General features: G+C 36.8%; 1 protein-coding gene across 2 annotated transcripts; it reads right to left on the bottom strand.

The window, feature by feature from the left end:
• Nucleotides 1-763: 763 nt before the first annotated feature.
• On the bottom strand, nt 764-11,052 carry LOC6644075. 2 transcript variants are annotated; one of them, XM_023176680.2, is made up of 6 exons: nt 10,911-11,052; nt 2,864-3,984; nt 2,206-2,575; nt 1,539-2,138; nt 1,114-1,475; nt 764-1,057 (listed from the first exon to the last, which is right to left on the bottom strand). In XM_023176680.2, the coding sequence occupies exons 2-6, from the start codon at nt 3,731-3,733 to the stop codon at nt 788-790; spliced, it is 2,472 nt and encodes an 823-aa protein (XP_023032448.1). In that variant the 5' UTR covers nt 3,734-3,984; nt 10,911-11,052; the 3' UTR covers nt 764-787. The 2 variants fall into 2 exon arrangements, with proteins under 2 accessions (XP_023032448.1, XP_046866535.1); XM_047010579.1 differs by lacking the exon at nt 10,911-11,052 and adding an exon at nt 10,664-10,777.
• Between the last annotated feature and the right edge of the window lie 15,212 nt (nt 11,053-26,264).

Below are 26,264 nucleotides of genomic sequence, written 5' to 3'. Positions count from 1 at the left end.
TGGTATTTGAACTACTTTTAACATGGGTAAGATAAAATATGAATTTTCAGTATCGGACCACTATATTATATAGTTGTAGAGGACAAAAATATTTGAAGAAATCGGAGTATCCCTATGAAATTGACTAATCTTATAGTTCTTTATATAAAACATAAAATTCCGAAATCTTAATCAGATCGGATAAATAGAACACAAGTTACAGGCAATAAAAATCGGCTCTGCTCAAACGCTGCCAGCATCGCTGTCAACAGCCAACTACGTCATTGCTCGAATCATCAGAACTCACCCACACACACAGACGCAACGCTACATAAACTGTATGTGTATGTGTGCCAATCTCGGCATGTGTGGATGGAGAAGAAGAAGAACAAGAAATGGAAATGATATTTGGATGGTTTTCTCAGTGCATTGATGACATACATAAAAAGATTTTATGGCCAAGGACTGCAAGGGTATATAAACTTCGGTATAGCTTGCTTGATATTTTCATAAAGAAACTTACCTCAATATTGTAATTCCTTTCATGTTGAAGCGATCTCTTCATTTGATATTCACAACTTAATTTTATTCAATTGCTAAAAATACAATTTACAATTCCATTTCGGTGTATAAAAATAGTCAAACAAATCTAACTACTAACAACTTAAAGGCTAGCCAAATATTTTATCATACATATAGCGAGCGCATAAGAAATTGAAAGAAATTTACACATAAATATTAATTAGATATATAATATATAGATTTACATACAAATATAGAGGGATATTATTATATGGAGAAAAGTTGTCTAAGATTTGGGCTTTCGACTTCGATTTGGGGTGGTCCTAATCGAGCGTCTTGTTGTTGTTGTTGTGGTCATCACTGTTGATGGCGTTGGGGAGTCCGGAAGAATGGTAGCAGCTGCTAATGATGATGACGATGATGATGATGATGATGATGAAGATGATGATGATATCGAACTGGTTCGTGTGGTGCTTGTGCTACTTCCACGTCTGCCACTCGGACGCTCTCGATAGACGCACATGAGTTCATCGGCGGCATCGGGGCAATCGACTTGCTGCAAGTAAAAAGTTAAGGCAATTGTCCCGAGCGTCTGTGGTTGAATTTGCCTACCTTATCGCACAACTGACTAACGGTAATGCACTTGCCACTCACACAGCGCAATTCATGGGGCTGACATGAGGTGCTCCCCGGACTTGATCTGGTTGTTGGATTAGTTGATGTGGCTGAAGTTGTGGCAGTCGTTGTGGTTCTTGGTGTTGTGGTGCTGGTGGTGGTGGTGGACACTCTTCGCTCCCTTTCCCTTTGCTGCAGCAGAGCTGAACTCGGAATAGCACTGGCCGTTCGAGCTGCAGGTGTCGTCGAGGGAACTAGACTAAATTTACTTGTGGTGCGATTGGTCCGCTGTGCAGAATACTTGAACTTGTTCTCCGAGTCACTAGTCATCATGATCTCTTTGCTATCTCGAAAGTTCACTAATTACAAAGTGAGAGGATTAATTGTGTAATGTTTTTTTAATTGGGATAGGGAGATCATACCAAAACCCTTGGGTCCTCCATTGGCCTCTTCAGAACTGTTGGCTGTTGGGCTATTGGGCGCTTCGACTCGGTGTAGTTGATACTTAGTTTCCGTGCCGGCCTCCTCATCTGTGGTGGCTGTGATATATGTATAAAGTTTATCATTCGTCTCATTTGGGGACAGAAAACTGGCATAGGAAAATATCCTGGGGAAGGCATTTAGTTCGGCTTCATCGAAGGGCGTCGAGTCCCCCGAACCATAGTCATCGCAGTCCTCTTCGTCGCTGCCATCGGCGCAATCGTAGTTGAGATCGCAGCGCTGGTTCTCTGGAACGCACTTCTCATTCGAACGACAGCGGAACTCATCCTGCTGCTCACACACCAGACACTGCTCGTCCTCATCCTCGCCCCCGGCACAGTCCTTGATGTTGTCGCATTGCCATTGCTGGGGAATGCAGCTACCGTCGTGGCATTGGAACTCGCTGGCATAGCAATGATCCCGTCTGCGTGTTGGATCCTCGCATTTGTGATTCTCATGCGAGTCGGGATAGAAACTGCAGTCGAATAGTTCACTCAATGCATCCGAATTAGCAATCACGATGGAGCAGGCCTCCAGGATGGCTAAAACACACACGAGGAGAGAGTTGATTAATGAGGACAACAGTCGGGGAAATTCATCTGGATTTACCTTTGCAGATGCGACGACAAGGCGGCAGCTGGCCAATATGAGAGGGTCGACATTCTGGTTCCAAAGTGGCGCACACAAACTCCACAGCCCGAGCCGAGCAGTTGGCCTGAATGAGCTGCTCGTAGGCGGCCATCGAGATGGAGTCCCGCGGCGCTGAGCTACCATTGTTGTAGGTTAGATCGTAGTCGAGAACGCCGCGGCACATGGGCAACATTGTGGAGTAACAGCCGGCAGAGTTGCTCGACGGTGTCGTGGTCATTGCTGCCGTCGGCTTCCCACTGACTGCCGACTGTGGCGGTGGCAGTGTGGGGGAGACGCGGGTCAGTGGCTGCACACTGCCCGATGGAGTTGAATGCGGTTTCGGCAGCAACTATTGATGGATTGATTGATTGATTAATTAGTTGGCAAAATGAAAGTAAACGTGTGCATGTCAAGATAATGTTTGCCGTTCCTTAAAGTTTTAAAACTCACATACCAAGAACTACTGTATAATAACTTGCCATTCGGCACAGAAATGCTACTGGTTAATAGCTTTCTTGAAATTGTTTTTATTTAAATGGCCATAAAATAGTTGAGCAACTAACTCATTACATTTGCAATCTATTTAAACCCTGTGCTTAGAGGAATGTTAAACATTTCTGGTTGGCTTTAAACTCACTTCTTTTAGCAATTGCAACATTCTCTTATCCTGCTCGATAGGCACACCAAAGCTATTTTGATGGCCCGATGTGAAGCGAATACTGTCTGCAGGTAGCAAGGCATCATCGTAGTCATCGTCCCCCTCTGCTGGTCGCTCCTCCACCGCTTCTTCGTTGTCCTCTGTCATCTCTGCCGATTCCGTTGAGAATTCCCTATGAATAATATCAATCGGCTGAAGCCTCGTGGACTCGTGCTGTTCATGATCATGCTCAGTTGTTGCCGCCGTTGTCATCACGTCCATTGTCTCCTCATCATCGTTCCAGGCACCACCTCCACCTCCCTCTGTGCTCGTCGATGTTAGTGATGCCTCATAGCGTCGCTGCAGGAAACGTGCCCGTGCCACGCTGACATCGTGCAACCACAGGCAGTAGGTGATCAGGCCAAAAAACAACAGAACGCTGGCCACGAATATAATGGGCCATCGCATATATTTCCAGCGACAAGCCCGTTTCGCATAGCCCAAAAGCATCAGCGGAGTGGCCGTGGGCTTTCCTTGAGGATTACCCATGCCCCCGCCATTTAGATAATAGTTGGCTTTGAGCGGATACTTATAGCGACGCACCTGCAATTCGGCTAATGTTTCCGGATTACCCAGCATGCCGATGCGATACTTTTGCGTCTCAGTCCAGCAGGCCTCGCTGGAAGAGCTGCTGCGTAGGGTCGAGGCGCGGGAGTAGTCATCATCGTCGACCACATTATCGTCTATCGTCTGAACTGTTATGTTTAGGCCATGGGGATATTTGGTGGGCTGACGTCTCAACCCACCCGCCGATGATGACGTCTCATTAGTCATGGCGGCGGCAACATCAAGTGGCTTCTGTCCGTCCATGATTGACAGAGATCAACCTCACCTCAACTGAACTGAGCTAACTCACTCCGCCGTTGCCGTTGCCAGAGGCTTTAATTTTCCGACTTTGCCTTGCTTTGCTGTGCTTTTATTCCAAATGTCAATTGAAGATTGCTGTTTCGGTTGCATAAGCAATTGCAGAGGGTAATTGCTATTGTCTGTGTGCCATTTGCTAATGCCAGCTCATCCGAGAGATCAGAGTTGTAGGGCCGCCAACGGATGCTTCTTCACTCCTGCAAATAGTTTAATAAGTTTTGGGGTTTTCTTTTGGGTTGTTAGAAAGGCAATCGAATTGTGAAATGGAAAACGAAAGTGCTGTCAATTTATTCGCACATTTTCATTTTCATTTCCATTTCCATTTGAAAGTTGTCAACCAACTTCATTCGCAAACCTTGCACAATATCCAAAGCTTCTTCAATTACGCTTCTTCCACTCCATTCCCCTCAATTACAATCCATTAATTATTAAACCATCCCAAATGACCACAAAAACCGCGTGTAGCATCCGTAAATTACCCCAGCTGCAATTCGGTTTCAAATTATTTTCTCAAAGAGCCATTGGCGAGGCATGAGAAGACCCAAAAGAGCATTGGCCAATAGTTTAGAAAAAAATTAAAATGCGAATACATTGGGCAAGATCTTTCAAGCCCGGCAACTGCTGCAACTTTAGCATTAACTTGTCTACTACAAAGAGCCAAAATATTTCTCTATAGCATACATACATACATAGGTAACTTTGTGTATTTTGTTGCTGGCATAAACCTGGGCCAAGTGTACAAAATGCGCAAGCGCAACTTGTTAGCCGGAATCAAAATGAGAAGAGAAAAACAAATACAACAATAATAAAAACGAAACAAACGATAACTGAAAAAAACCCAAATGGCAATAAGACTCAAAAAGAAGAGGTAGCAACTTGTGTTCACAACGAAAATTGGTTACACTATCTTTTAAATATTCATATATCATAATGTTTTGCGTAGAATTTTTGTTAAAGTTGGCAAGATGAAATATATAAATTTAGAGGTTTACTTATATTTGATTTCGTGTATTGTCTTGTATACGATGTGTACTATCTATAGATAAAATATGTGAAATATGTAGACAAGAAGTAATAATTAATCTGTTATTATTAAACCAACTCTGTCTACTTCAGAAGTCTTCATAAAATTTAATAAACATACAGGTTATAGCATCTGCTATTTATAATTCCTGACAGTGTTACACATGGACTTATGTTTTGTTTGTGATAGAAATCGAACATATCTAATATAGCGAATATAAAAACCAATAGTCGACTCGATATTGAAGCTGTGAAGAAAAAGCATGGGTAAAAGTGTCAGATAGAATTTTCTAAAATACTTTTTTAACTTCGAATGTGATATTTCTCATAAAAGTCATCATTAACTTAGGGATTCTACTTTACAACCTCAGGAAGCAGGTGTCACTGGGAGAACATTTTGGTCCACTAGAAAAAGTCACCAATATCCACATATGTATGTACTATATTAGATTTGAGTCAGAACTTGATTTTGAACGTTTTGTTTCATCATTTATCGTTGAATTCTAGCAAACTTTTGTCAAAAGAATGATGAATATAAATATTAAATGTATTGGTAAGCCTTTTAAGAGTAGTTCAATAAATTACCTATTCTTAGTTCTATGTTGGAATGAATTCCCAAACTTTTTTTTTAGTATAAGGCAAAATGGATATCAAAGTTTAAAATGATTTCAGATTTGGAACTCTGCCAATATTTTTTGCATTTGCAAATTGGGATACTTAAAAGAATTTATAGTTTTGCATGTTAAATATTCATTCGTTTAGTATGTTAACTTACTAATATTAGAGACTAGAAAATTCATTTGCTCATAATGATCTATCGAATCGTTGTAAATGTTTACTGAGTAAATTAAAAGTAATAAAAAGGAATCTACAATTCAAACTGAAGGTTTAATCAAAGACCAAGTATGTAAAATTTTGTAATTTGCAAAAACCAATTGCTGTTTTAATCAATAGTTTTACAATTGAACAATAATAAAGAATCATTCGAATGTTGATAGTTAAACATAATTCGGTTCTCAAGTTGATAAAACTATTTGGAATACAATTAAATTTTCCCATTCCAAGCTTAGAACTTTATTTAAATCTCTTGGGCTTTCAAGGTTTTTCGAAAATGTTGGATTGGGCTAAGCTATTATAAAGACTTTATTGACAGAGTTAAGTATATGGTGATTCAGCTTTGATCCATCTGGACTTTGGTTCCGCAAATAAATACAAATCTTACGAATAAATTCCTTTCGATGTGAGCAAAGACTGTTTATTATCTCTTGTCTAACCGTGCAGTACACCTTTTGGTCTAGGGTATTACTGGCAAATCGTTTGAGCTTGGCGGCTACAGTTGGCTGAATATTGCACCTTCGACTTCCCAGCTCCAACTGATTCAGCGACTCCCTGCCTGGCTGAGTGCCCAACTGCTGCTGGTGCTGCTGACCTTTTCACTTTTGTTTTCGTTTCCATTGAGCGTCTTGGCTGGCTGCCTGAGTGCCTCACTGTTGCCTGTTCAAGTTCCCTCAAGTGTTTTGGTTCATTTTTTCTTTTTGGCTTTGTATCTTCTTGGAAGAGTCAGCAACTCCAGCCTATTAATGGGTGGCAGCTGCTTTGCTGTTATGCTCTTTGCTGCCCGCTTAATGAGCTGCACCAAAACCTCTCGAATCTCCTCTTATGCACTGTGCAAAATCTGTTTTTTCTTCGACTTTTTTTTTTTGCTAGTTATTAATAGTTTTGCTTACGGGGCTTTGACTTTATTTTTCGACTTTAGAGATTTTGCTAAGGTCAGTAGTTGGATGACTGGCGTGAAAATGGTGCTTGGTCTTAGATACATAAACTTATGGACAATACAAAAAGGTCGTAATGGCCATTGACAGCTGTGAAGAACCTTGTTGTAGGGTCGCTCTCTGCGAGTATTCAGAGTTGAGTTGGGTGTAACCAAACAGAGTGATTACTTGGCCACAGCGTATCCACTCAGTTAATGGGTTAATGGTTTACGGAACTCGTCCATAACTGAAAATGATGGGCCGTTGAGAGCTTTAAATGGAGTATGTGAGAAGGTTAGCCTTTTGTTGTTTGTGGTTTCAGTTAAGTCATCTTCAAAATCTTGTATAACACACTGAAATGTGGTTGAATGAGTGTAATGATAATAAGAAGAATACAAAAGGAAAAGTCAAAGAAAATTGTATGCGTGTTATGCGGTCAACAAAGTCATAAGAATTGTAGAATGTAAAGTGCGAAGGTTACTACCACAACAACAGGCTATTGAAATTTCAGCTAGAAAAACACATTTATAAAGGGAACAAATGAATGTGAATTACATTTTGGATTATAATCCATCCAATTTCTTGTCTACAGTAGCCACGTCTTCAATTCGGAGGAAACTAGTCTTATCTTTTAATAATATTTATTAAAGTTGGTGTTGACCAAGTTCTCTTGACTTATCTCTGCCAGTCAAATTTGGTACTCCAAAATGTACTCAACCTTGACTTGAGATTTTTTTAATAATCTCTTGTTTTCAGCAAATAAAATAATGTCATTTTCTCATTTATCTAACCGATTATATCGAGATATGCTTTTATAGCAATGTATTCTGTTACAAAGTCGTAAATAGATTTAAAGAATCGTGCATAATCTGCTGAAGTTGATCACCTTTGCAGAATTCTGTTCAAAGATTATCAATGTGCTACACCCACGGATAATGCAAAATGTCAAACATACTTTGAGATCTGCGAATGATCGATCACTTAATCAGAATATGCATAAACATTTCAGTCCCTGGTCCACCTCGACCACAAGTCGAGTAGATCATGTTACGACTATTGTTCGATTATTATTGCAAGTGATCGATCGTTTTATTTCATCTTCAAATTGAACTCCCCTGCTGAAGGATGCCAACAAAATGTTTGCAATGTTCAGGTTTTAAAGTACAAGCTACTTGGCTAAATTGTTACATTTGTGAATGTTGTGACCATAATGCAAACAAAGTCCACCCGCCAAGTGCCCACAGATGGCAGCTGGCTAGCTCACCTCGTAGCATCCACTACAACACAACAACAACAACACCAACAGCAGCAACAACAACTGGCCAAGGCGAAGAGTGAACAAAAAAAATAAAATCAGAAAAGCTTAAACAATTTATTTGCAAAAAATAACTTTGAACTGCAGTTGCATTAGCTAGCAAAACCAAATGACTTAACTTATAACTAAGACCCGTCTGGCATTTTGTGGCTATGGATGCTGCTGCCTCCGTGAGACACTCCATGCCGCTGCGTTGTTGTCGTCATCGCAGTCGTCGTCGTCGTCGTCGTCGTGTAATCAATGCAATTTAGTTGCCTGCCATGTCAGGAATGTGGTGCATAGGTCGAAGTGGTTTGTACTAGTAGCAACAGTCGCCGCCGGAATCGTCGCAATCGTCGTTGGGTTTCTATGCGAAACACGTATCGTTCTCGTCTCGATGTGTGAAATGCCCACATTGAGGCAATAAAGGCGAAAATTAAAAAGTTGCGCAACCCAGATCGAACACTAACGATTGAAGATTGCACTGCAACTAGCTAGCTAGTTAGGTATGCATCTACCACACCAATTGTCTGTATGTACTAGTCTCCAAGTATATAACTAAGTAGTCTTAGTTACATTTTGTGGGCATTGAGGCGAGGAAATGTTGCTCAAAGGTGTTCTAATGGCTGACCAAATGAGCTATTGAACAATACATGGAAGCGGCCCAAACTTAGATAAATATCAATATGCAGTTTACTGTTACTAATTAGAAAAGTCAGACCACTTGAAGACTCAAAGGCTTTGATGCTATCGTAAAAGTCTTGGTCAAAAGGAAGAGAATCTTGAAAAAAAAGATGGAGAACACATCCAACTACAGTTTACAGTTGTTTATTCTTATGGAGTTTCGATTTAAAAAATAAATTATAATAGAAAAAGGACTCTAGAAAGCTCATCTAAAATTGGCCATAATCAAGATTGTTTAAATAACTTTTTGGCCAGCAGTATAAGCACATTTTTGTACACTTTGTAGGGATTTTAGTTAACTATTAAACTTGTTGATTATACATATATTTGAATGTTGTATTAATTTAATCCATAAATGTGAACCAAAGTAACAATTACTTGTTGAAATTTTCTAAGCAAAATAAATGATTTACATGCTTTAGATAATCCAAGGTGATATGTAATACATAGAACGTGCTACTAAATGAAATACATTTTAAGACCTTGTACTAGCACTAGATTCCCATTACTAAATTATATTACTCTTGCCCTTTCTTGAGCACAATAATTAGTTACTTCGACTCTGTTTCTAGTAACCAGAACAAAAATCGTTTGTTGTAACTAAAAATTATTTAAGGAAATAAAAGTCCAAACATTATCTATTTGCAATAATAAATCTACACCAAAATAAATATATCAATCATTAGAACCATTCAAAATATTCGTTACTTAATAACATTTTCTTGTTTTTAGTTAAGTCATGCGTTGCGAATTGATTCGCCGTTGGCTAAATACAAAAGGCTAATTATTAGTATTTTTTCTTTTCAAAACTAACGAATTTTTGGTTTTAAGCATTTATTTAATTTGGCAGATGACATAAACTTATATTTTTGTATTATTTCTTAATCATTTGCAGTCAATTCTAACGTTTAAACTATTAAGACTTTGGCTCAATTCTAACAACAAATCCTTCACATTCTCGAGTTTGTTATTTTTATTTATTATATAATCTCAGAGACTGATCTATCATAATTAAAGTTCACCTTAATTTGTCGATGTATCTTTTGCTGCTTTGGATTGAAAGCGAACGAGAAAAATTAAAAAACCTGTTAAATTCTATTAAATCATCGAATTATTATGCCTGTCAGTCTTATATAATGTGATTTTGAGGCAACAGTTTTTTACTGTTCACATCTTGTTAGATCAATAACCTTTTCTAGAGTCTCGCATTTAAATATTGTATTTCTTGAGCTCTCCAAATAAAAAAGCTCCACATCATGAAAGCAATTATTCTATCAATCAGCAGGTGGAAGACCGACTGACAGACATCTGCATAATCATCATTACAAATTCAGTTTTGCACAAAATTAAAGCTACCAGTTTTTGTTTTTTTTTCTGTTTCTTTGGTTTTTGTATCTTTTGTAAATTTGCTCGACTTACGCGACTTAAGTTTGCTCGTCGTAACTCACACGAGAACTTCACACTTGAGACTTTTCCACGCTTTTTTGCTTTTTGCTCTTTGGGTTTTTGTTTTTGTTTAGGTCTTGGCACTTTTGTGGTTTTTCTTCTTTTGATTTAGTTATTTGGTTTATGGTTTGGCAGGGTCTACAGTACTCGACATTCAATTGAGCTCACATGTTATATGTTAATCAATTTGGATTGCATTTTACTCTATGAACATTCATATTTTGATTTAATTAAAATTGCAAGTTGTGACTTGGTTGCTTGTTGATGTTGTTGGCTTGATTGCACAAGGAATTTTGTTGTTTTAGTTAATTACATATATATAAATAAATAATTACAAGAGAATTTGCATGGAAAATTTACTTTGTCAAGGCATACGACAAATATTTGAACCAAATTCATTCGATCGACAGATTGTTGAAATATCTTTTTCCACAAATCTCAGCTCCCCAATTTAGCAATCACTTTTCTCTATTTGATTTGTGCAATTTGTTTTTTGTATTTGCACTTACTATTATAACTTTAAAGTCAATATTTCTTCACACTTCACTCTGTCAATAGGTATTGACCACCTTTAAGCAATTAACAAAACTTTATGCTTCAGGTGGCAGACCACCAAATGGAAGCCCAACACTTGGGAAAATCAATTTTCCTCTATCCCAGCATTTCGGAAAAACTCACACTAATCAGTTGTGATCACTTGCCACTGATCGTTAGCTGCTACTTTTTGCTTATTTCTGTTCGATTTTCGTTTCTCGCTTGGCACGCGCTTCAAATTTTCTGGCCATCCGCACGTTTGGCTGCCAAAATTACGACTGAAAGAAACCTTTAGGCCAGCTTGAAGACGCCAAAAACATAAAATCGACAACGAAAAGCCAAAAAAAGAAAAAAAAAAAAACAAGACACAACATCCAAATATAAAGCTTACGTCTCTGTCGACGCCGCTGGCGCCATTAACGTTTGGACTCGTAGACGACGATCTCTTAACGGATTTGTTATTCTTTCTTCTTCGTCGGAAAAGAGACTTGGCTCGGACTGGACTTGTACTTGGCTTAGAGAGTTCAGCTCGGTTTGACTTTCGGTTTCAGTTTGATTTCGTTTTCAAGCTCCGACTCGGTCTTTGGTCGAGTCTCACTCACAATTTCAGAGTGTCTCAGAAAGCCAACCAACAAGGCAAAAGCAAAGACCTGTTGCCTCTTTGGTTAACTCTCTTAAAACGTGTTTGGTAGCTCTCTTAAGTTGCATTTGACTTGCATTTGGGGATCATTGGTTTAGTGTGTCGACAACGATTTCTCGGGCAAAGTCGTTTTTGGCCATTGTCGCCAATATTTTAATGGCTATGGTAACGTGACGTTTAAGTTATGATGAGATCTTTTTTGCGCTTCCACAAAGCGTGCCCAAAGGCTGTTAAGAATTGTGTTTGAGTCTTTTTTGTTGCTAAAATATTCATATATTGGCTAGAGGGTTTTGCAATTGGTTGCATGTGGGTTTGGGTTATGTTTTTTGGTCGTTTTAAAGTGGGTTAACTAGAAGCAAAGATGATTCATTGATGCCAAAGATATGCCACTTACATGGCAGATGGAATTGCGATGCTTCATTAAGTTATTCATAAATTTTCAAAACCCAACAATGGAAAAGTAGAAAATCTAACGAGCAACGAGTGACTTTATTCCATTTTTAGAGAATAAATTAAAGAAACATATCCCATATCAATATCTACGATTAAACAATGAACATAATCTGCATACCTTAACTCTTATTCACTTTGCCCTTAACTTTTTTTCGGCCATTAGTGGGCAAGTTTTTGTGCCATTGTTAATTGAATTATTGATTGGTTATTAGTATTGATTAGTTATAACACGATTCAATGGCTCGGCTAAATTTTATAAATATTAATTAGCTATAAAAATGGTTTGTTCGCTAGCTTAATCAAGCTATTCCATGCAGAAGAAATGAAGACCAAAACCAGAATTCCACATCCTAGAGAATGTGGAGGAAAAACAGAGCCATTGAGTTGGTCAGTCCCCCCAAGCAACCAGCAAAATGGATATATACATATGTCAGTTCCCCGTCCTTAATCCAATTCAGCTGTTTGTCTGCTATTTGTTATGGGGGTGGAGTGGGAGGGGGGCAGCCCACTCCGTATCCATGCTCACGTTCACATCCATATCCATATCCATGGGCAAGTGCACTATAATTGGCCAGCCAGCATATTGCAGTCATGACTCCACAACGACAAACTGAGACCAAGACCACAACGACACCAACAACAACAACAACAACAGCAACAACAACAACAAACGACTGCGACAACGGCAACGATGAAATCAATACGCAATTTTTTATGGCCGGGGCACAAGGTTAGTAGATTTGTGGACTTTCGGTGCGTTCAAATTCGTTTTCATTTGGCTTTTATGGCGGTTTTTCTGTATTTCTTTTTTGTTTTTACTTCTCTCGTTTTTGCAATTATGAATGGCTTGAAGCTAAAGCTTAACTCAATACGAGTGCAGCATTCTAAATGTCAATGTTATTGGATGCATTGCATGGATGAGTTTCAATTTTCCAAATACCCTGCACACACAATCCGATATATTGTGTATAATCGGGCTTAATTGTCAAACATTCGGAACACACATTTTAAATTCTATCTACGATATAAGATATGGCTTAATCAACCAATCAAGTTTCACACCTTTCACACCTCCGTAAATTACTTAGTTTAACACTTTATTGCTAGTAAAATGTTTGAAGTTCTTGTTCATTGGAAAAGTGTTTTTTCCATTAAAAAATTTTGCACCTTTACTTATAAATTAAACTTATTCCATTAACTTTTCAAGCTCAGTTAGTTTAATTTCTTGTATTAACCAAAACTTGTTAAAACAAAGTCAAAGTAACTTAAAGAAAACGTTGCTCAATATACATATTATTTAGTATTTCAAGGTATTATTTAGTCCATCCTTTTTAGAATGAATTGTGGTCCATACAACTGGTTAAAAAGCGTTCTGTTGCTGTGGGCTTGGTTGAGACTTGGTGACATAGTCAAAGCCACTAAAACAGCAATAAAACGGTAAGCCAGTTTCAAAGTCACCCACTCCCCCTCAATGGGATGATGATCTTGTTTTAATGGATTTTAATGATCAATAAATACACGCGAGAAGCTGTATAACAACTTCTGAATCTGAATCAAGAGCCTACAATTTCGGTGACTGAATACCGAAATACCTCGATCGAAGAGTGTTGCTATAATATAAATTAGTAAGCCGGAACCAAAGACTATAGCACAAGTCAAATATATTCCACTTATGATGGATAAGTATTCTTGATTTGCGTGGCTTTTAATGGTTTGCGAACTTTAGATTAGATTTTATTAGATTCTGCTAAGTATGCTATAGTTGATCAATGCCAAATGGTCAACATTCTGACTTGTTTTGGCATCCATACTATACATAGATTGGTGTATGAATATGTCCGAGTGTATATGACAGGCGGTGGTTGACTTTTTGTTCAGCTTGTGTGGAATTTCCGCTATTCAAAACATGACGACGACCCACCTTAAAAGTCACAGACTCCAACTTCGACTTTAACTCTGTATCCAAGGAGGAATGGAATACTTGATATATACATATACATATACAATATATATCATGCTATATATGCTGATTGTAATAAAAATTTCATGCACTTGGAGTTGGTGCCATAAATAATGCTGATGTTGGCATTGTGCGTTGGTTGCTGCTGCCTCTGAGAAATCGAATCAATCATTTGGCACGAAACGGAACAGCTTTGAAAAAATGCAATTGTTTTGAAATTCATGGCACTAAAAGTGGGTGGGGGTGGGAGGGGGAGGGTGGAGTGTATGTGGTGGGAGGTACAACTGTTATGACAGCGTCAACAAAGCGCAACATTATTAAAGCGTTTAATTAACACAAAAGAGTTCAACAAACAGAGGCCCGACAAGTGAGTAAAAATCGCTCATACGCTCCGTTGAACTTCAAGACAAGGAAAACCAAAAATCAAATTCATGAAAGAGAAAAACAAAAATTGTTCCAAGGTGTACCAAGCGCTTGATTAATTGTGCAATTGAAATTGAATTAAAAGCGTGTAAATAACAGAGTGAAAAAGTAGAGTGAGAGATGGAGAGAGCAAAAAAATATAGGAAGAAATCAAAATAAAAAAAAAGTGTAATAAAAGTCACCAGAAAGTGGAGAGACGATGCCGGACGGACAGATGGACGGACAGACTGACGGAAGGACAGACGGACAGACCGACAGAGCTAAATTGAATTTATGGTAAATGCAAATGAGCGGGAAACTGAAATAAACATCAACATAAAATTGATTGAGGCGAGAGAAATATGCAAAAATTTATATATTTGTATGTACCCACAGGTAGATGTATGTATATAGTACATACATATGTATGTACATATATACAGAGTATATATCGTGGGTAACAACAAAAACATATTGTGCACACGAGCGTAGTGCTCTGGCGCGATTACGATTAAACACGCTTGTAAATACTCGATCGGAGATGAAAACACAGAGTAAAATATATGTACACTTGGAAAAAATCAACTAAAAAAAGCAACTTGAGTTTCTACTTTGTGGGCAAAGCCATTCAAGAAATTTTAAGGTACAATACATATTTTTTGGATTTAAGCGTCGAAACCTTTATAAAGAAGAATTTACCCATCGTATTAACTTTCTTCTGCATGAACATCTTTGCAAGTGAGAAATATATTACTTTATTGGGACATCTATTTCATATATTTGATTAACAATTCTTCTCTGTGTTTAAAGTTTAGAAAAAAATATTAATATATTTGCATATCTGGATTTCTGCATATCTGGATTTCTATGCAGTAAAAACTAAATCACTGAAAACTTGTGATACTTTTCGTTTTATAATGAAATTTATACAAACGAAATGAACAATCGTTTCAACAATGTCTCTACTCTTCATGTCATCAGCTCTAACTAACCACAGAGGCAAATTTTGAATTTTGAATCTTTTTCTAGTTGTTTCCTTCCTTTTGCCTGGGTATAAACGGTGTAAACGGCATATTTTGGATACTTTGTAGTAAATATATATGATATGTAAAGTTAATACTGCGAAGAGACACGTCGGGACTTTTTTCCAAAAACAATTCATAAAATTTGAATTCGAATTTGTTCTCTTTTTATGACAGATGACTAAATAATCTTTGAAAAAAATGTTTTTTATGGTGGAAATTAATATTGAAGTTTTCCAAATAACAGTTTACAATTGTCAATCCTGGTAATGACCAATGTCATCGTATGAGATTCTAACAATAAATAAAACATAGAAAGTAACTGATAACAATCATTCTACAAAAATGTTCGAATACTCACTTTTCCTATCCTATAGTCCACTATCTGCCATTTTAATCCCCACATTAGAAAACCTATCCAAGGTAATTTAATTTTTGAAGTCAACAAATCCATAAGAATTTATCTAAATCACCAACTTATATTAAACTGAAGACCATCTCACTCTGTAAACATATAAATACACTTCCTGAAAGTCCCTAATTCTTACCTACTATACATTAAAAGGCCTCTAAAGCCACTAAGTTAAGCTTTCTTAGGAACCAAAAACAGAATTCATTAACAGTTAAGGGCCGTATAGGGTTAAATATGTAATTTCATGATTCAGTAAATAAAAGCAAGAATGAAACCAAAAAACTGAATTATTTTTTTCTATAAAATAGTCCAGATTTTGGCCTTCAGGATATGCTATCTATCTACTTTTACATAAGATTTATTTAGTATCTAATATAAAGATTTGAGGACTATAAAGAAATAAAAAACGTATCTTTGAAAATATTTTCAGCGTCGTTTTTAAAAACTAATTTATACTTTTAGGTCAATATTCTAATTTGTCCCTTTTAGTCCGAAATGCTACATACGTCTAAAAATCCTCTTGTCATTGAGTTAATATTAGTTCATTATTAAAACTTGATAAGTTTTTTTCTGAGTGCACTTATAAGTCAGCTTGCCGCTGCTGCTGCAGGAGTTGTTGAGCTTGAGAGCTTGTAACGAGGTCGGTCCGAAGGCGACCCAGGAAAGGCGTTGCATGTTTAAGCCGCACTAAGTATATTTGCCTCTACGAGCTGGAGAGAGAAAGAGAGATTGGCGAGAGGAAGGAAGCTGTCAGTAATAAAGAAGTTAAAAGATCAGAAAATAAATCAATTTACAAAGCCAATTGAAACAATGTTAAGTAAAAGTATATGATAGGAAAAGTCATATAAACAAAAGCGGATTTCTAAGACAAGACAGGAAATGAGGGAAAATACCAAGAAAATATTGTTGTTAGGTCTAACAAAAAGTAGGAAAACGCCTTTTAGTTTTTAAACTCTATAACCTATTAATTATGTTAATGAGATTTACGTTAAAAGAAATTCCTGCCTCATCTATATGTGACTTCTTAGGGGATATGCCCGTTCCTTGTGGTAGGGTAACCATTTCGTGCGATAAACTGATTTTGCACATTTTCGCGTTCAATTGAATGCGCAAACTGTTCAACTGAGTGAGTAATATTCAACGACAAGAGACGGAATGGACGGAATGGACAACAAATGGCAACAATATGGCAGTTGTGGGAGGGTGAGCGGGTGTGCCACGTACCTACTTACCTATCTGAACAAAAAAAAAAGGTAACCCCTCTAACTCTCCATGCAATCATCCGTATCCAAAGCACACTCCATAGACCACGATATTATACTATATTGAGCGAACGCACTTAAGTGCCTTACTTTACTTTACATTACTTTTTTTTCTAACTGATTCGCATTAAACGTGCACGTTTTTTACATACCAATGTTGCCTGTTTTTTTGTTATTTTTGTTGTGGTCAAACAAGTTTAAGTTTATTTATGATTGGATTTGATTTTATTAAATAAAAAAGCAACACACATTGCCATACAAAGCCAGCGGGCGGTAAGCGTAATTGCTCGAACACCGCAAGGAGGGAGTGCTGATCGATATATAAATATCTATATATGTATGAATCTGGTGGATGCGGGTCGGGGCTGGAGTCGGAGCTGGAGACACCCCCATCTACCAAACTACCTACCACGGTTGTTGTTTCTCTAATACAGTTGTAAAACAAAGAAACATTTATTTTCGTTCAAACTTCCGCATTTGCTACACGATCGACCCGTGCCTCAAGGGGGCCCAAAAGAAGTGTGTACAAATATGTGTGTACAAATGTATAACACACTCACACACACACACACACACAGGTAACTGTAGTGGGGGTCCACTCTTTACATATGTACATGATTTGGGGCAAAGTCGGCGCATCTGGGAAAGAAATGTGAGGCATCGTGTCGATGCGATACGATTTTGGCATAATCATATGTACAAATATGTAAGTCGGTGGAGTTGAAGTTGCGTTTGCCTCCTCTTTCATTCGGCTAGCTATTTGTTTTCGTAATGCTTTGCATTGTGACTTCATAATTGCCCTGCCAATCGACAAGCGACATTACATTAGAGATGTGCGCGTGATTCCATGCTCAGAAGGTCTAAACGGAAGTAGCAGTTCCTTACTTTCAAATGTCCACAAATTAACTTGATCCTCGTGACAAAAATTTGACTCTGGGTCTACGTATGTTTGCCATGTCAAATTCGTATGAATAAATTAATAAGAAAGCAGTTTAGTGCGATTAAGTAGAGGTTTATTTCATACAAAGGACATTAGATTGAATATTTTGAATGATCTCTCAGAAAGGGTGACAGGGATTGATGCCCGAATACAATAATCCATCGATTCACAAGAGTTGGGGATAACACACTATTCGATAAAGTTCGATTATTAAGTAAAGAGATACAGATATTGTAGAATCTCTTATACATACCAATTTCTGATTTCAATTGAATCTTTCAAGACTTTTGTTGAAGTCAAATGTAAGGCCAACAGTTTTGCCTTTCTATTAAAGTTAACAACTTACTATCTGGTCTAGATTTCAGTTCAACTGAGTTGAGTACTGTGATCTTTGATTTATTTCTTCAAATCTCAATCACGCTCCCATCTCTTGACATCATTCCAATGGGACTACACTTACCTTTGGCTGGCTCTGTCTGCATTTTGTCAGCGATTTGCACAATGTGCACATACCTTTTTCTTGCTACTTGTATCTACTATAATTTAGCGCTGTCTTCTATGCAATACTTGGGCATTGTGTGAGGCTCCCCCGCCCCATCGCCCTCGTCTATCCCCTTTTTCTCAGTTTTTTTTTTCCGCTTTTGTTTGGCAATTACAAAATTTGTAATTTCAGGCGTCGCGATGCGCCGCGGGAATCTAAGCAGAGTTGAGGTTTTCGCAACCAATTGCCAACTTGTTAGAGAGCCTGGGCCTGCCTGCCTTCATATGTAGGTGTACGATAATCCATGGTAATGGTGCTAATCTCGACAAGAATGCCACAAAACTCGATTTGCCTCAAGAGAATCGAAACTGAACCTCAAATTGGATACAATTTTGAGAAACCCAAAAAACTATCTACCCCTTAGAAATGGTTTAAAAATGCAAAATAATTTCTTTGTTATGTTTTCTTGGCACTCCCAAAAAAAATAATAATAATAGCGTTTTCAGTGCGGTAGCTCTGTCATTTTACTTCAATCAAAAATTGTTTAGGTGGTTTTGTTTGGAAACCCTTTTGTTAATAATTTTTTCATATATTTTTTTTTTTTTGCATACAATGCCCATTGAGAGGGAGTGAGGTATTTATGATATGAATTCCATTGTGCTCGAGCCGAGCTATAATGTATAGCATTGAGGCGGGGGAGACCGCCGACTTTAATGACACTAAACAAGATGATATTGCGGTTTTCCAATCTCTTTTTGTTACTCTTCTCGCCGCACTACTGTTTAGTGCCATTATTGGGTAGCATTGAATGGATTGCCGCTTGAATTGGCGGATTTTGTGCTGATGATGAGCCTTGTTTTGGTAGCCATGAAATTTGCATAGCTGCTTATCTCGGGTGGAGCGGGGCGGGGCGGGGAATGGCAATTGAAAAGGTTAACTTTAAATGGCATTTGGATAATGCGATGACGCCAAAAATAACAACAAAAAAAAACTCACAAAAACAAAAACAGAGACAACGGCATGAAAAAACCAAAAGCCAACAATTGAAACTGAATGAATGCAAACATACACCAAAGTACGAGAAGTGGAATTGATTTTGGCGGATTTGGTTGAACTTTTTTCTTTTTCTTTTTTGCCTGATTGATGGGGGCGTGATTAAACTGTTTTGCATAAAAAAAGGTAAGGTTACCTGTGTACGGCTATGGGAAACAGAATGAGATGAGTAGGAACACAAATTAAAGGTCATTTCTATAAAAGGGAGCAAATAATCGTTTAAAGTAGTTTTTCGACATCAATTAGAGATGAGTCAACGTTTTTTTTTTTGGCCATACGAAGTCCATAAAATAAACTCTTTGTGTAGAAAACAGATAAGTGGAATAATATTATCGTAAATATGGATTGAATATTATTTTATTTCTAAAAATATTGTACTAAAGAAATAAAATAATATAAAAGGAAAAATCCTTTTCTCGTTTTAGTCTGCCACTGAACTTGATGTCTACTAAACTAAACTAGTTTGGCTTTCGTCATCTAAGCTTATCTTAATCGCCACTCCCAGGAGCACTGGGAGAGTATCTGGAGTTCTTATAATCGAAGCGGTCCACCGCGGCATGGTCAAGTCAACAATATTGCTCCTTTAGGAATATACTCATAATAAGATGTAATACTGTTAAAGTTGATCAAAATTGGATAATTTTATACATATTTCAACTGTCATACAAATTCTTATTGCCAAGCAAAGATATGCAAAATACAACAATCACACATTTTTATATACAGACGACTCGTTGCAATACAACCCCGCTACCTTTGCCATCACCTCCGAAATGGAAACTTTGAAAAGGGAAATACGACCTCAATTTTCATCAATACCATCAGTCGAAACCATAGCCATTCTAGACGCAATAAAACTAATTCAAAACAGAAAAAGTAACCTTAAATTTGCTGTGATTCTCGCTCATTTGTAAAATCTATCGGGAACAACAACAACATCGACTCATATCCAACAATTATCAGGATTCTTCTTACTGAAGTTGCACCTAAAACTTTTCTGGATTCCCAGCCATTGTGGCATTAAAGGGAACGAACTCGCTGACACGGTATCTAAATCTACAGTTTTTAGTAGCGTAATGGAACCCCCACTCAAGTCATTACCTCAAATATTAAAACTAAAACATTATCATACCTAGGGGCTAAATAAAAATGCTAAGACTTAGACTAGGACACACTGTAAACTGTCTATGTTCAAGTATTCCCAATATCACCCATATTGTCAAAGACCCTCTCCTGAAAATATTTCCCATATGATTCAATTCCTTAAACCAGTGGTCGGCACGGCCCATTCCCCGGACTAGGGCCTAGCTCTGCCGCAGCGCTGCCGTCTCACATCCACTGTAAATGCTCGTGTAGGTTCGGCAACGGCACTTCGGAAACAATTGGACTCATGCTTGTCAGAAAAAAAAGTTTTTAAAAAAAAAATAATTTATTTGTTCTCTATTGAAAATTTGGATTTGATACCATACCAGACATACCATGTAATGTACCAAGCCGAGGCCAGGCTTTACTTGACAATGCTTTAGTTTTGTGGTATCAATAACTTTATTATCCCTTACTTTAATTAATAAATAAATAAAATATTACATAAAATTCCTATTTTAAAAAACAACACATATATTTTTTTGACAACTGTTATATGTACATCTTAAAAACACATATATTAAAAAACTTTTATAATAATAATTACATTTCGATTTTTTTAGATTTTCTTCAAGAAAGATAATTAATTTTGAGTAATTTAATACAAATTATCCATTAAAATTTTTTCGAACAAAAAAAATAATAATCAAAAATAATTATTTTTTATGCTCTTCGCTCACTTTTAAAAAACGGCTTCTGTTTCAAATATTTTTAAAACATTTTTGCGCGTTCTTACACATCCCTGATAATAATAGGTCAGCAATTTCAGAATCGCTAGATTCTTTAATGTCCTCCTCATGATAAAGACCTTCATCGTTATCAATTTAACTAATTGAATTCGGTTTTGAGAATTTCAGAGGCCAAGTAGTGGTACCTAAAAAACACAAAATTAAGAGGCAATTCATCGGTTTTCAAAGCGATGCACATAAAGTTCAAAACATAAAATAAAACTGCATATAATTACAGTGCAAAGCCAAAGAACCTTGAAAAAGGCATTTTTATTATCAACTTAACACATGGCACTAACACACACACACACACACATTTTTTTACGAGACAATAAACAAACATATGATTGCATACTTTATTAAATAAAAATATGCAAACAAAACTTTTAATGTCAAAGAAAATCATAAATAATATTAGCATTAATAATTAACGTTACATTATTGGAGTTTCTATTTGTTTTTTTAGCAAAAGTAGAATACATCTGCTTATGAAAATATTGTCAAGGATATGTGTATTAAGTGCTGATTAAAAAATAAACACAATTAAATAACTGATTTGTTATATTACAATAAATTCTGCCTAAGTGTGTGTAAATTTGTCACTTACAAACTGAAAGAGGAAGAAGGCGAAGGCCGCTTTATATCGACTTCAGGTAGTAAGGTGATGATAAAAGTATATTAAGGATATCAGCAAGGACCAAAGAACTTAAAGATATTGCAATTAGAAGAGCATTTTAGAATTCTTAGAATGAACATCATACTAAATCTACAAGATGCACATTTCTTTAGTTCTGACTCTAGTTCCAACTAATTATAAATGTATATACTACTATATACTGTAATCGCTTAAGAACACCAAAAACAAAGAAAAACAGCTCGCCAATCCAATCATTATAATTACCTTGAATGTCTTTCAACTGCAGTCAGTTATATCTTCAATCGGAGTTGGGCAATGTAAGTCAACATTTATTTCTCATTAATTAAAAATACATTCTCATTTTACACTACAGATCAAATGGATTGGTTACCTTTCTCTTAAAAGTATTTGAAGACAAATGATCTTTTTGATGTTGTGATTCATGAGCAGACCCAGTGTGTTAACCTTCGGCGGATTTGGCACATGCCATGCCAATGATTACCCCTATATCATCATAAACAATCGGCAGCAATTCAATCGCGATCTCAATTGTGGTGCCTCAGCCAATCCCCCAAATGAACTAAAGGAAAAAACAAAACCAGAAACCAAAGAAAAAGAGATCCATGTAGGCCTATCGCTGGAACTGCATATATTTATATATGGTACATATCTATCTGTTCCACTCTCCGCCTCCATCTCCGTCTCCGTCTCCGTCTCTGTCTCCGTCTCTGTTTGTGGTTGGCTTTCGGGGTTTTTATTTTTAAGTAAGATTAATGAAAACATATGCAAAACAAATGCGAATGCGTAGAGTGACATACGAATTCGAGTGTATGTACGGAAAATATATATATGGAGCTATATATATATATGTAATTGAACATGTTTGTTGGGGTCGGTGATTACTCCAAGTCAAATCCATAGCCGTAGCCGATTGGCATGGAGTTGGAGAAGGTGTGTATTTGCATGCAGATTAGCATAAATTGAATGAATGAGGAGTGCGGGCGGGGAGGGAGGGAGAGGGAGACACAGACGCCGGCACTAATGAATGCATTCGTACCGTTCCTTACCGCATGGAGAGAACCCATGTGGGTGTAGGAATGGCTATGGGGATTGGCCTTGCCTCTGGGCTTTTGCCATAGTAAACAAATCATCGGCTGATCAGCTGATCAGCAGTAAAAGCTACATTCATTTAGAAGCTTTTGGAGAGTTGGCTCCAGGCGGCGTTGCACTTGCAACACATTTGCATGATGTGTTGCATGTTATTGTCATTTCACTCGCACAATTAGCTGGCTAAATTGTTTCGCATTTGTATCGCCTTGCCAAGTCACGAAAATCGAGCGCAATTATGAAAACAAAAATCGACTGTACATTTTTGGTTGGTTGGTAATTTGTTTGGTGGTCGTTGCACTTCCGTGTCATTGTCGGCGATTGCGTGAGAGGAACTCCACCACAGAGGGATGGTGCGGGGGGAAGAAAGTGGAGTAAAGAGTACCATGAAAAAATGCAATAAAAGCAAACAACTGCAGCTAAAAGCTTGTACAAAATTCCTTGTTACGAGGGTCACTCGAAAACATGTCAATGAAGTCGTTACATAGACATAACTAAATGACAAGGATTGATCGATTCCATTTGATTTTGGAGTAATATACCCTTTATCATGCTAAGAAAATACAAATTTGAATTGCACTTAAGGCTAAATATATTTATATTTAAATTTGATTTTTGATGTTTGAAATGAAATCTCAAAGTATTGGTTATTAACATGAATATTGGTGTGGATTTGGATTTGAAGTACATATGCTTATTATTAACTCTATTAACTTTATCAGATAAGACTTCTCTAAAGCTATCACATATATAGTTTTTATTTTCACTTAGAAAATTATTAACACGCCTTAAGAAATCGTATGAAAGGTATATAGTTTAAAATGTAATCTATCGAATTTGTGATGAAAAGATATGTTGGTTAATGTTTTAAATTTTGTCTTTGGAGCTCAAAAGTTTAGTCGAATAAGGACTCTAGAGACTGTCGATTTAAAAATACGACTGATATAACTTCAAAATTTTTAACTCTTTTAATAAATTTGGGCAATTTTTAAGGAAAATCACTTGAGATCAAAATATTTCAAAGTTAAAAAAATGAAATTTTGGAACACATTTTCAAATCCATCAAATTTAGCTTACATAAATAAGTGCATATGCATTTCTATAAAAACCTATTTTGAAATATTCACGTCGAAGGGCTGAGTTGTTTATTGATTTCAATATTAAAGGGCAAAATAATGAACTCATAACGAATTGAGGAACACAAGTTCATGTGAGTTAATATTAAGATCTAATCACTTTTCCATCTACCAAATCGTAGAAATAGCCATCTAAAGGGTTTGAAGTCTTAAAATGGAGATTATGTCTAAAAAATCAATTTTGAAAACTTCATGTGTTGTCCCCAAAATCAGAGCAAATACATTTCTCAGTGTACATGTATTCGCGCATCCTTCGGCGGCGCCATTAAGTTGACAAATTGTTATCATGGCAGTCAGAGTCGTAAATTAACACAGACTCTGGGATACTCGGTTAGTCGGATAGCAAATGCCTTTCACCCCACTTTGGCCCAGCTAAGGCAATGCATCATGCAGTTGTCAAAAGAAAGAAAAAAGTTTTAAAAAAAAAGAGAAACAAGAAGAAAAGAAATAAGCTGAATGCGGCGGGAGGAGAAAGCCGCAACGGCCACTACGATGCTTGCTCCACTTTCGGTTGTCTTACGCAATCGCCTCGTCTGTGTCTGGAGATGGAGACAGAGTCTGGGTCTGGGTCTGTATGGTTTCGTTACAGTTGTTACAAGGCACTCGAACAATGTTCAAAACGTAAGACAACGACAACAACCGGTGGCAGCATCTGTATCTATATGTATATGTATCTGTATCTGGACCCAACACTGATTGGAATTGGAGTTTCATTACCAGAGAAATGCGTCTTTCGGCTCGCTCTACCCGCAAGTGATATAAATCAAACGTCTTGAAACAATACATCAAGTGAAGGCGATGACGTCGTCGCTCCGTCCGTCCGTTTGGCTATTTACCCGATTTCAACTCCAAGTGCATCTCACTCTAATGGCTCGTTTGGAGGTGGTTGTGCTGCTGGCGGTGGGGGTGGGGGGACAAAAATGTCAATGATATTGACATTTTCGTTGGTTTTTCTGTTTTGTTTTAACTGATTTCAAATCTTCAAATTGACATGAGAAACTTGAAGCAATCAGGTTACGTTTTTCGTTCCACGATGAGCTGGTTATGGGCATGAGGATGGGGATGGGATGTGCTTTGGGAGAAGGGCACTAGGAAATTTCAAATTCATTCCATTTTGGTTTTCTACTTTGACATTTGTAAACACTTCCGCATGATCTTATTGTTTTTTGTTGTCGTTGTTGTTGTTGATTTTTGTGTTATTTTGTGTAATTGATGGTTTCGGTTTTTGTGGATTGCCTCTGATTTGTGCGAGATTTGTTGGCTGTTGCTGATGTTGTTGTTGGTGGTTCGTTACATTTAATGACAGTTATTAGTGAATGATTGTGTTTGGCTTAATAATCGTGAGTGGCTCTAAGGGAGATTAGCCAGGTATCGAGAGTCTTTGTTTCTTAAAGTGTTGTTTGGGTCCAACATCTGGAGAAAAATGCATATTACTTATTCACATCCAAATCAATTGACTCATTGAACTTCTACTGTAATTGTGTTACTTTCAAAAACTTTTACAAATATAATTAAAAGTAATTGTTGTTGGAAATTGGAATTCCCATCTTAAAGTGACCACAATAAATTTTCCAAAGGCTACAGAAACTACAAAGAGCCAACGTGCTCTTTTAGCAGGCTAGATGTCCTTCTTGAATCAATCCTTTAACTCTCCGCAATATCAAACACCCAACCTTAATAGACTTTTCATACCAACCAACTTAAATGTAAAATGTTTTTTGAATGTTGCTGAAAGATGTATGTATATGTTACAAGCTAAAGAAAGCTTTTCCAACTTTATTGAATTTAGATATTATTGAGTATCTTTTATAGACTAGTCGATCTAGAAATTGTCTGTCTATTCGTTTTTAAAAACAGCTATATATAAGAGCTAAAGCCACCAAAAAACTACCGTTATTAACACTCATAAAATCTGTATGCAAATCTAGAGTGTATCACTTGCTAGTCGTGACTGTAATGTAATATAAATTAATTTCTGCTAATGATAAGACTTTCTTCTTTGGATTCTTTTGTTATTTCTTGGGTCTTCTAACAATGATTTTCTTTTCTTTAATTTTCAGTTCGTTATATAAAAAAATAATATCATTACAATGAGGAATAGAAAAACATTTAGCAGAAACAAAAAGAAAATGAAACCAAAATATACAACCCCAAAATTTGTCTATTATAAAGAATTTTAGACAAATTTATTATAAGTTAATTAAAATACACTGAAAATAGTTTTTCGAAATACTTATACCTTGTATGTAAATATATCATATATATGTAGGTAAAAAGATGTGAACTTTAGTGAAAAGGCAAAGTTTTCCTGGGTTTTGCTTTTAAGAATGGGGTTTTGAAGCTATACTCCAATACAATCATTTTAGCAG

The sequence above is a fragment of the Drosophila willistoni genome (assembly GCF_018902025.1).
Source record: "Drosophila willistoni isolate 14030-0811.24 chromosome 2R unlocalized genomic scaffold, UCI_dwil_1.1 Seg167, whole genome shotgun sequence".
In the NCBI taxonomy this organism is placed as follows: domain Eukaryota; kingdom Metazoa; phylum Arthropoda; class Insecta; order Diptera; family Drosophilidae; genus Drosophila; species Drosophila willistoni.
Note: the sequence above shows the minus strand (reverse complement) of the source record. Positions and strands in the feature narration are given on the sequence as shown.

Coding starts and splice junctions, on each gene's coding strand:
- LOC6644075 (XM_023176680.2), bottom strand. CDS start 3,733: ATGGACGGACAGAAGCCACTTGATGTTGCCGCCGCCATGACTAATGAG. Junction 2,139..2,205: donor TTGTCGTCGCATCTGCAAAG/GTAAATCCAGAT, acceptor TGTGTGTTTTAG/CCATCCTGGAGGCCTGCTCC. Junction 1,476..1,538: donor TGGAGGACCCAAGGGTTTTG/GTATGATCTCCC, acceptor CTTTGTAATTAG/TGAACTTTCGAGATAGCAAA.